Source organism: Stegodyphus dumicola, chromosome 7 (genome assembly GCF_044657685.1).
Source record: "Stegodyphus dumicola isolate Sdum_Otavi_A_Nest chromosome 7, ASM4465768v1".
NCBI classification, from domain to species: Eukaryota; Metazoa; Arthropoda; class Arachnida; order Araneae; family Eresidae; genus Stegodyphus; species Stegodyphus dumicola.
In genome coordinates, this window is record NC_140774.1 from 76053969 (window position 1) to 76066389 (window position 12421).

At 29.8% G+C, this 12421-nt stretch overlaps 2 protein-coding genes across 4 annotated transcripts in view; one reads left to right on the forward strand and one right to left on the reverse strand.

Moving 5' to 3' along the window:
• The window catches only part of LOC118197115 (uncharacterized), a 43548-nt gene extending 38311 nt beyond the window's left edge, over nucleotides 1–5237 (forward strand). Inside the window, exons 5-6 of the mRNA XM_035368608.2 lie at nucleotides 571–646; nucleotides 4899–5237. Of these exons, the coding sequence (XP_035224499.1) occupies nucleotides 571–646; nucleotides 4899–5188 (366 nt within the window). The 3' untranslated portion in view covers nucleotides 5189–5237. The remainder of the gene's footprint in view (nucleotides 1–570; nucleotides 647–4898) is intronic.
• Nucleotides 5238–7865: 2628 nt separating this feature from the next.
• The window catches only part of GTPBP1 (GTP-binding protein 1), a 55882-nt gene continuing 51326 nt past the window's right edge, over nucleotides 7866–12421 (reverse strand). For all 3 annotated transcript variants that reach the window (XM_035368616.2, XM_035368633.2, XM_035368624.2), the window contains exons 9-11: nucleotides 9344–9526; nucleotides 9117–9252; nucleotides 7866–8299 (exon numbers count right to left, since the gene is read on the reverse strand). In XM_035368616.2, the coding sequence (XP_035224507.1) occupies nucleotides 7941–8299; nucleotides 9117–9252; nucleotides 9344–9526 (678 nt within the window). In that variant the 3' untranslated portion in view covers nucleotides 7866–7940. The remainder of the gene's footprint in view (nucleotides 8300–9116; nucleotides 9253–9343; nucleotides 9527–12421) is intronic.

Below are 12421 nucleotides of genomic sequence, written 5' to 3' on the forward strand. Positions count from 1 at the left end.
ACTAACCATAAAATGGGTCAAATAATGTTTCAATCGTAACAGTAGCGAGACAGCACGTTTTAACTACAGATAACAATTGACGATGCCGACGATTCCATAACATCTTAGGAGCCTACGGGATTACGGAACAAATGACGGACGGCTCCGTAGCGGAGCGCTAAGGGTTAATAGGCTTCCCTTCGTGGTCTTGGGGGCATTTTGACAATTTTCCCGACCTCCTGTCCAATAGGGAGATTGAGGTTCAACAATGCAGAGCCAGAATCAGTGATGACGGAAATCGTATTTTCTAACAGACCTACCCTTCAAGTTTGTATGTTGAGTTCTGAAACACCCTATATAATCATAAAGGAAAAAATGAACACACCTTTTTTAAATTAAAAGGGGAAAAACATAAAATTATTAAACAGAAAGCTCGAAAACAAAATACTAAGACATACTGCTTTTGGAATTATTCCAAAAATAACTATTGCAATCATTTCTTTTATAACTAAATTCAATTGAAGTTTTACATTTCTTTTTCTTATTCAATGAAAGGAAATTAACATTTCTCAACATTAATATATTTTACAGGAATGTGAAAGTACACCATCTAGCCAAAGGACAAAATCTGCACCTATTCAACAACAGCAGATATATACTACAGCCTGTAAGAAATTTTTAGAAATTTTTCTACTTAACTCCTTTTAATAATTTCAATAACAAAATAACCATAAAATTTTGTCGATCAGATTCTTCTTTTTGATCATTTTTGTTATTAATAGCTGCAGCTTGATATATATATATGGAAAACAATATTTTGCTAGCTCCGGTTATCAACTTTTTAAGTGGGAAGTTCAAATTCTCCATTATAATCAAATACACGAAATATATCATGGTAAAGGGAAGCATTTTTCAAAGTTCATAAGATGAAAGAACAAATTTTGATAAATAATTTCCTTATGTTCTTAATAACACTGTTCTATATCCATTTTGTTCCAAGTGAACAATCTTTATTAATATGGAAGTGCTGATCACGAAAATATAGATTAAATTAGGTTGGCTCTTGCTTCGATATAAATAAAAGCGGAGGTAAGTGCTTATCTATTGCAATCTGATTTTATAGAGGAATACTATTGAGCTTCCCGCAATGTCACAGTAATATGGCAGTAATTGTAGAAATATGTATAGAGTAATGATTCGTTCTGATTAATATAGGTAATTTTAATCAGGGGCACAGCGTGCGCCTTCAATACAAGCTACATAAAACGAGCAAAATCAGCCCTGAAACCTGGAAAATTAGGATGAAATAAGCGAATTTTTTTTCCCAGGACAGTGTACACAAGCCTAGTTATTTTACTGATTTTAATCGAATTAAAAATAAATGTACACAGGTGGAGGGTCTATGATGTAGGGAGAATTTCTTGATCATATAGACTTTTTAGTACCACCTGCTTGCAAGGGATATACCAAACATGATGATAAAAAAATATTTTGCTGTACCCCAATCAGGTCTGAGGCAGGTGTCCAATTGCCTGAAGTCCTAATGTATCAGTAACAAAACCCCCACAATATTTCATTGTAGAGAGATACTATGAAGATGATACTGAGGATATAAACAGCCTTTGACATCTCCCCATGTTTAGACACTGGTGAACAACATAAAATAGTGCAGATCAAATTAAATGACCTAATTAGAGACTTAGAATTTATGAAAAATTAAATCTGAATTGTTAACTTCATGGCTACAGCGAGATTCCTGTCAGAATGTTGTGAAAGTAACAACATTCTGACAGTAACAACTAGACAGACAGTTGTGAAAGTAACAACTAGACAGACAGTTTCCCTAATTATTTTTTTTTCAAACAAACTAGAACCTGACTGTGTGGCATGACATCAAAGACCTTTTTGAATTAATACATAAAACAGAAAACTGGAGACCTTTTATCAACTCTTCCAAGTTCTCTCTGAAACTATTATCCTGCATACTGTTATGTTCTTCTTTAAATGCCTATTGCCTAAGCAGTTGCCGTTAAAAAATTTAAGAGAATATGAAGGAAAATACTTAGAGCATGATAGATTTGGATGGGAAATATACGATTTAAAGGTTACTGCAATTTTGCAGAAATTACAAAAGGATTACCCCAAACACTTTTGTTTCTTGTGTGAAATAGACAAGCTGTAACACAAATATTGTTTTAACTTCTACACAAGAGCCAAATATTGTTTTAACTTCTACACAAGAGCCAATCTTAGAAAATAAGAAAACAAAGTACATATTCAGACTCAGGAGTTAAAATTTAGGAAAAGAAACCTTATTTCATTTCTGAAGCAGCAGGGGGGATATTTTAGGAATAGTGTAATTGTAGTTTTAACATATGTACTTGTAAATGGCATTTTGCTGGCTATTTCATGCATTCCAATTATTAAATCTTCAAAGTTAAATCTCAATCTATTACTCACAATTATGAAATGAAGTTACGATACAGAAATACAAATTAAAAAATTTTACTTTAACTCAGCAAAATAAATCTCAACAAATAATTCAGCAATTTAAAATTGCAGAAAAATCACAGTATGCACACTACTTCTAAATGCAGGGATAGTGCATTATTCTTCATTAAACTTATTCTTTGATCAACTTATTCTTTGAAGTTTGCATTCAATATTCTTCAAGCCTTTTATTTTGATAACTGTTAATGTGAAAATCAGTTACGAGTTTTAGATACAGTTTGAAAAGACACAGAACATATTATCAGTTAAATCGTGTGCTTTGTGGATTAATATCAGTCCACAGTAAACAAAGACAGATCTGTAGATGATAATGAAACTGAAAAAGTATAAAATAATTTAAATGCTTACGTAAATGCAGTTTTAGCAAAATAATATACCTTTCATGTGAATAAATATACCATATTAAAACACAGCACTTATGACAATAAATGATAAGTCTGAATTTGTCTCACTGCATTTAAAATACATGAAATTGAAAATGTCATAATTTAAAGTTACAGTCCAATTATTCTAATCAGAATCCTAATGATAAACTGTTAATTTTATTCTGAGGTAACTTTTTTGTGCTAGTTATTTTCTTCATAACAGAGGAAATAAATAAATCAAAATGAAAAGATGATAAAATTATTAACATTTCTGCTAAGTAAAAAATTTCATAGTTTTCTATCTCAGTATAAAACTATCTACTGATAAGTGTGATACTGAATGTAATTCTACATTTATAAATAAACCAAAAAACATTTTTGAGTTTTACTGACTTAATTATCTCTTCTAAAAAAGTTCAGTACTTTTCTGTTAATGTGGTGCCATTTTATGCTAACTTTAAACATTGGTGCAAAATTAAACTACATGTTGGTAACCCCAGCAATATGTAAATTCTTATGAAAAGAATGATTAGTTTATTAAATCCCTGAATAAATACAAAAAATAGGAACAAATATAAAATATATTTTACAGGATTAATTTCATATTACACAGGAGGCATAAAACTGACAATTCATTTAACACTGCTGAAAACATTTGCATCTTTTCATGCAACTGCCACCATTGTGGCCAGTGCAGTGCTGTGCTATTATATATTTCATTATTTTTCACATCATGTCCTATATCAGGGTCAGTAAAAGCGTATATTTGTCGTTAATTTGCATGTGTTCATACCCAGTAGCTGCAAATTCATCCGCTTAAAAAACTGAAAATACCTCTTCCTACTTATTTGGAGTGATATTTATTGCATAGGTATTCGGGATGCGATATAAATAGGCTACCATATTTGTTGATTGGCAGCCTATTAACAGAAAAGTACCAAAAGTTTTTACATACAGTCAAAAGTCCTTAATTCGGACACCCATAATCCGGACCTCAAAGCTAAAAACTTTCTGTGCATGCACCGCGTTGACACATGTGCATAGGCGTTTACGCCTGCGTGTAAGACCTTTACGACTGCGCATATGCATGTGCGCACGCGCAGAACACGTTTTCACAAGCGCGTTTTATGTATAACGGATGGTATAAGCTAAAATTATCTAATTATCTATTTCAGTTAATGTTGATGATTGCATTGTTCCTTAATCTTCGAATTGGATCCGGCTTATTATTTTTTGTAGACTGTAAGAGCAATTTTATAAAAGTAAACTTGAACTTTCGATTATGTCAAATAGAATTTCCGATTCTGGAGCTCCCAAAGGATCGTACAAAACGAAAGTATGTTTCGATGTCCGTCAAACAAAAAGTGGTATTGCTGCAAAAAATGGATAAAGACATGAAGAATGTGACAGAGAGGTTAGCGAAATAAAAAAAAATTTCGATTGACAAGTTAGTCAGTATTCTCGGCACAGCAATTAACAGGACTTGAACAGCGGAACTTTGAAAGTGAACAAAAAATTATATCTGTTTATAGAATTAAAGAGAAAGTATTATCACATAAAACGAAGCAACTTAAACAACTTACATTGAAAGAAATGTTTAATAAAATAAACAAAAAAATATTAAGCTGCTTTTTTTTTTTTTTTTTTTTTTTTGTAAATTTTGATACCCTTTAGATCATAATTGTTCTTTATTTCATAAATTATGGTTTCATATTTTTAATTTTAGAATTTCTGCATGCCATCTTACGAGATTTAAACTGATGATCTATAATCCGGAATCACCGAAGTCACGACGAGTCCGGATTAACAACTTTCGACTGTATATCAAAACTATGTGCTGAAAATCATAATACTGGTGTTTATTAGTAATCACTGAAAATTCCTTTTTTTACTTTATAAAAACTAGTGAAATATATAGGTAATCATAGACTCCAAGCAATTATCATGAAACAAATATAAAAAGTATAAGGTGTGTTTCATGTATCAACCTATATTGCAGTTAGAATTGTTGACCAAATGATAATTTTTAATGTTATGTTTCAGCTGTTGCAAGCAGGCCACCAGCAGCAAGTTTAGTCCCACAACTGCCAGCACCAGGCTATCGTCCTTATTCACAGCAATATTTTGTTATTTATCCTCAAGCTCCTTTAGTTCCTCAACAGCAGTATCCAATAGCAGAAGGAACTCCCCAACTTCAACAATCAACAGTGCCCTACTCTTTCTCAAGCAATCAATTGTCTCAGTCACAATCTCTGAGGAGTTACAATCCACCACTTAATGGTGCATATTATTATCAATTTCAGATTCAACATCAACAAAGGCCAACTGCTTGAAATTATTTTTTACTTCTTTGATTAAAAGCAACTGATATTATACAAAGTAGTTTTGAAATTATAGTGTGGTTAAGTAATTTTTTTCATTTCTAAAAAATAGATAATAAGAAATAAGATGTACAATGATAATGTTTTTTCAGAAAATATAAATAATTTGCTTGATATTCAAATCCAAAAGGATAAAAAAATAGACTACATATTTTTAGTACAATTACTTCATCATACATCTAACACAACTATAAGCATAATTAAGTATTCTTTGCACAATACCCACTTTTTATTCATAAGTCTTTTCACCCAAAACATTAACTTTTTCTTTAAGAATCAGGTCTAATGTTTCCTGATTTGCAGGTCAGTGTTTTAATCATAAAATAACAAAAATCAATTGTATCATATTCTCAGGCCTACCTATAGTTCTCTAGACAGTAGAAAGCTTTACATTCAAAAATTAAAACTGCAAAAGCAATACATTTTATTGAAAAATTTCTGCATATTTTTAATTGAATACTTTTACTCTGCACTGATGTCTAATTTGCATTAGATTTAAACTTCTTCAATATTACTTTAAATTTTAAAAATTGGCAGAAACAAAAATTACAAATGTTTGAATTTAGATAAATAAGGAAAGACTGTTAATAATAATTTCTTTTAGAATTTTACTTAAGATGGTTTTTTCCTAAAAATAAATCGAAATATTAACAAATTTCTAAAATATGTATATAGTTTCAGAACAAAAAATTTCAAAAATAATAAAAATATCAGAACAAAATCAAAAATAATCATAATGATAAAAAATTCCAAATAGAATCAAAGAAAAAAATATTTTTTAATATTTTAAAATGTTTTAAGCATACGAAGAGCGGTTTTGAGTATCCAATGAAGTGCTTTCATGCATAACTATTGTTACTAGAGGGAGTTTCTTATATGTTTAGAAGAAGGATGAAGAGTTTCTTTAAAGAGCTTGTGAAACTTTACAAAAGTTACAAGATCCATACGGATGCATGCTGAAAAACTTCTCACTGTTACTTAAAACCTTTATTTGTGATTACAGAATTAATTTTATTCCTTGCCTCCCCCATCATTGAGGGAATATACAGAAAAACTTAAAAAAAACATTTGATGTAACTTATATTAAAACATGAAAACTCATTAAGAAACTGAAATTCAAGAAAACTTTTTGAAAGGTTTGCTAGTAAACTATAAGAAAAAATGCATAAATATTACTTAATAGTAAAGGATTTCGTGTTTTTCACCAGCTGTGCAAAAATAATTTTACACAGAAAATAACTAAAGTTGAACTATAAATATCCACACGAACTAAAATCTAAACTCATTTGGATATTCAGAAAATTCTGATAATTGGGTTTTTCTATATGCCAAATACATATTTAGTATACATTTTATTTACTTATTTATTGTTTATATTTCTTTATTTCAAAATCTATTACAGAATTAAAAAAAAGTGTTTTTATAACTTATCAAATGTAGTATAAAATGTACTTCTTCTGACAATATTAAAACAATACAATTTTATTTATTTATCTACCTAAATACACATTTTACTGTTTTTACTAAATTAAAATAAAGAAATCAATTTTCATTTATATATGGCTTAAAACTAAGATGAAATCTTGTTTCTACTTTTTTGTACTAAAATTAAGCAAAGAAATTATATTTTCCTTGAATACTCAAGTTTTTATTCAATTAAAATTAAGGCCAAACACATTTTTTATTAAAGTAAAATAATATAATTAATAATACACATCACTAAAATTTTCCACTTTTCATGAACTTAAGATTTTAATATAATGCAGGACGGAAGTTTCAGAAAAAATAAGTTATAACTTTTAGAGCATTGAAATTTCAGTAATTATAATTTTAGAACGGTTACATTATTTAAATACACACAAAAATGTAAGACGCAAATAAAAAAAGTGTTTGAAATGGTTATATAAAAATGTGTGTAAAAAGTTTTGCTAGAATATTTACTTCAAACTCAAAAATTTTATTGATTATATGGCTAACCAGCGGCCCAACATTAAAATTTCTGTATACTGATAGTTCGGCATGGGCACAAACCCCCGCAAATGGACTGGCTACATGGGTGTTTTTGCCATTTTCCTCATGTTTAACGTGGATTTGAGACAATTTTCCTTACTCCTGCCCTTAAGCAGACAGCCCTTATTTACTCTGTCACATTCAAACAAACCAAACAAAATGATAATTATTTAGCTTAAGATAATCACATATTAATAATAAAAAAAGATTAAGAAGGATATCTTAAATTTCACCACTTTATCTTTTCCCATAATAAACAGTACTTATAAAATTAGTGTATACATCTGCTTTAAAATTAGCATCCTACAGCAATTTATATCCTATTAACACATTTTAATTTACTTGCAGTATAAAATGCTAATTAGGATTATAAAAATGTTAAGAGTTATATTGAATAAAATGAGATATAATTTCAATACATCAAACTGCTCTGTGAGACTGTTGCAGAATATTATTTATAACTGTTTGGCATCTTTTCTCTACAATGGCTAAAATCTAGCATAATATCAAAGCATTCAACCCTTCTGATGAAAGATGGAATCAGCGGAAAGATTTGTGAACATTGGAAATAATCTTTAAAATTTAAAATGTGAACTTTAGGAAAAAATAAAATCCATGATAAAAACAACATTGTGCATTTGTACTACAGCGAAGTACATGTACAGAAGTTATTTCACAAATGTTTTACAGTTATTTACACAGGAATTCGTACAAAAGTTCTATTGCCTCGATGTCGTCCTCTGCTTCTTTTACTTGGTTTACGAGGTTCGTTTTCTGGCTTGCCAGCATTTTCCGTGGGGCTTGATGAAGATGGCCGCATTTTGTTTGGTTTCGAGCGCGTAACCAGATTAGCAGGTGTGGCATTTGGTATGAGTAACACTATGTTGCCAACAGCTTTCGTTCGACCTTCCCGAAATACCATGCGCATGCCTACACGCAGATATTCAGGATTTTTGATAAAACGAAAATGAACAAGTGCTTTATCCCCTGTCCTTAAACACTCCATAGACATACTGAGGATAGACGCTGTTTGACGAATGCTCCCACAATGAACTGGAAAAGATATAAGATCTAGTTCGCAATAAGCATTTAAGAATATAGACTAAACACTTTAAAAAAGAACAGAAATTTAGATATATAGTAATCTTTTACTTGTAATGAAAGTTATGCTTGCAATAAATTAAAGAAAGAAAAAACTACATTCTAATAAAATTACTTAAATGTCTCTTATGAAGTGGAATTTATCTTTCTTAAATCAGTCATGAATATATGCAGAAATTTTAGAACTTTATGGTGTTACATTAACATTCATTTATGATCATTAAATTAATTACCAAAATCTGTCATAAAACATAATCAAAAACTGTATTTAACTGTTTTGAATTTCAAGCAAAATGAAAGAACCTTAATTTCTCATACAATTAAAGGCTACAAATAAGAGACGGAATGATTGGCTGCATTTGTATTGGTGATTAACATCATTTTGTTTTACTACAATGCTGAAAATATACATCTTTTGATCAATTGCAATAAAAAAATCAGCATAAGTATATAAATTAGATTAGAACACCGAAAATTTTTTATTTACAGAGAATTATATAAAATACAAACATTAAACAGTTATACTTAACCACATATAGAAATATTACATTCCATTTGCACTTTAAAGTAAAATAATTTATATGATGCTTATCCTTCTTCTCATAAATACAGAAGATCAATGTGATTATTTTCAACAAAGATTTCTGAATTAAATTTTCCTTTTTTGCCTAACTTCATATTTCAAAATGTTAATTTATTTTGATTGTTTTTATGTTTGGTGTATTATTACATGACTAAAGTGATGAAAAATGTAAAAAGTTTTTTTTACCCATGGCTTGATAACGTGGACTGATGGTGGTGGGGTGATGAAGGACTAAAATTTCACCTTTAAATTCCCAATACGCTTCAGGATTTAATGCAGGTGAAACCATAACCATACCTTTCCTGATATCGGATCTTCTAATCTTAAGTATACATGAACAAACATTAGTATTTAAAATGTACTACCAATTCATTAAATATAACACATAACAATTACGTATTAACACTTAGTACCTTCTTTAAAGCAAAAGAAGCAGTCTGTCCACTTCTAACTTCTTTCACAGGCATACGCTTTCGATGAATTGATTTCACTGCAACTGCTTGAAAATGCCCCAAAGGATCAGGCCCCAGCATTAAAGTATCATTTAATCTAATAGTGCCTTTTAGTGTTGTACCAGAAACGACTGTTCCAACACCCTGAAATAACATAAAAATTTTAGAATTTTCTATAAAATTTTAAACATTAATTTTAGATTTTCCATGAATATGCATAAAAACTAATAATGCTGATGGCAAACATCCACTCCTGCTTATACTGAACTGCAGGGGCCTAAGATTTACATTATTTTTTCGAAATCTACATAGAAAAAGACAACATTCATGATCTAGATACACAATTTTGTTTTACTTTACTAAACAGCAAGAATATTTTCCCTCCCCCATATCATATGTTTCTGAAGGATGATACCAAATACATAAAAAGTTGGTATTAAAAAAAACTTGCTTTCAGGATTTTAGCAGTTTTCAATCCTCAAAACATTGCCCTTAAATTCATCCTTAAATTTTAAAATTTGATCAATTTTTCAAGAGCTATATTAACTCACTCCAACTACTCAGCTTGAGATACTACTGTTGCTTCAATATATATATATATATATATATATATATATATATCCGTTGTCTGTCTTTGATGCTGTATATATTGGAGAATTTTAATCAATATTATCTAAGATTAAAAAAGCTTAAATTCTGCTCCCTTAAAGCTACATAAATGCATACTGTGTTCTGTGAGAGATTTTGAGGATGGTCTGGTCCATTTTGTCAAATAAATCTAAACAGTGTCATTTTAATTTTTTCCTCTCTTTATTTCTATACTCTTTGCTCACCCTACATGGTTTCATCTGCAATAAAGTAATTTTGGTACTATTCCTCTTGCTCTTCATTTTTTTTTTTTCTATTTTTACTACAGCAGAATATAATTAAGCCAAAATTTTTGCATCTAAGTTTAGATGATATTTCCGATAAAATTTTCAAAATTTTGTTACTTTTGCATATTTTTGAGCTCATACTTTATGCTCTACATTTGAGTTTCAATTCAGGATTCTCTTGATAAGGGAAACAATTTTCATTACAGTAGATCCCATTAAATTCTAAAAGACATGTTTAAATTCAAAAGTGATTTAAGTAGCTGAAAAAAAAATTGCCTTCATTACCTTGTCCAGAAAAATGCTGTAAATAATCAAATTATGCCTCTATCAAAAGGATGCAACTGCAAAGTGATATTTGGGAACAAAGCCAATAACTCAATTACATTTAGGTTTTAACAAAATTAAGGTTAGTGTTAAGTTAGAATACAGTGCCACCTATTGGATAGGGAGAGAATCTCTCTGGATTTGGCCATCTGGATTCAGCTAAGCAACATGCCAGAGCATGTAATAGATCTGAATTTAGTTAATTACTGTCAATAAATTAGTTCTTTTGCTATACAGTCCACTCATTAGTTTAGAATCATAGTACAGTTAGTTATCATTAGAAATGAGAATTCTGTTTTGTCCCTCTTCCCATTCTCTCAATTAGACTTCAAATACAGAAGAAGCTCAAATATTTTTTATTTCAGAAACAACAACAACATAATAAAAGAAACCTTTCCAAACACCAAGACTTCTTAGATTTACCAACTGCAATTGTTTTTTTTCTGTTATCCATACTATATTATAGAGTGCAAAGTGTTCTTTACTACTTTTTCCATTGTGATACATACACCTTGTTATAAATGACAGACTTATTAGGTATCATTCAGAAAAATTAACTGGCATTTTCATTACACATATTTCCTGAACCATATTCTGTACATTCAGGCTTTAAATCTGACAATATTTTGTGATATCAAGCTTCAATAGTTTAAGAAACAGATCCAAATTCCCTGCACAGCTAATGACAGAAAATAACATTTTGATTTCTCTCTTTAAATCCACTAATCCAGTAATCATGACATCACAATGCTCAACTTTATTTGCAAAAATGCTTACAAAAGAAACCTACACATCCTACATAAAACTATGTATTCTTCATATGGACTCAGTAATTATAAGTGTGTCATTTGGTAATAAACATGTAAAAAGTATAACAGTCGTTATTCTATTTTGATTTCAGATGGGCTTTATAAAATATAGCTGAAATATAAAAGGAATGCTTTAATACTGAAAGTTTTCAGAGGTGTATTTGGTTCTGGATTTCATTTGGCAGACAACAATGTTTCTTTGTTATGGTACTAAGCTGATCCAATAATACTTGGAATCCACTGATGCAATACGTATATATAATGGTCTCAACTCATTCCGTCAACTCCAACTGTCGCTGTTAGCTGTTAATATCATTGTGCTTATATAGAGATGTTGCCAGGGTCATTGTGTAGCTGTCAGATGATTAACTATAACAAATATACAAAACATTTGTCAAGTAAGGATTCCTTATATCAGGAATTGCTGTGCAACAAATATTAACAATATGCAGACATTATACGACAACACTCTGTACTAAAAGCATTTCCATTGACTACCAAGGACAACTTCATAATCCAAGTGCTGCGATTTATGACTTTTTTTTGAGGGGGGAGGTGGAGAGGGTAAGTGAACCCTCATTTTTAGTTTTATGCAATTTTTAAATTCCTACTATTAGCTCACACTCTCCCTATATCTTGTTCAAACTTTCAATCATTAATAAAATATTTTTTATTCATCCATTCAAGTTCAAATACATTTTTTTAAACTTAAAGTGGATGCCACCTGATTAAAAGAAACTAGAATACAATGCATAATGAAGCATTACAAGAGATGGATAGAATGAGAAATTATAGACCACCATCAGCTTCATAAATTAGAAATGAAAAAATGTTAATAATTTTACTAAAAATTAACTAAAATAAAATTTTTCTTTGTTGACCTAGCAGGAATTGACTTTAATTTTTTTTAAAAAATATTACTTGTTTCTTTGCACGTTATTTTCATCCTTTTGAGCTAAATTTTCCACCACTTGGATATAACACCAAGCCAAGTAGCACTTCTTTTAACATAGGTCATGAAATTTGCAACA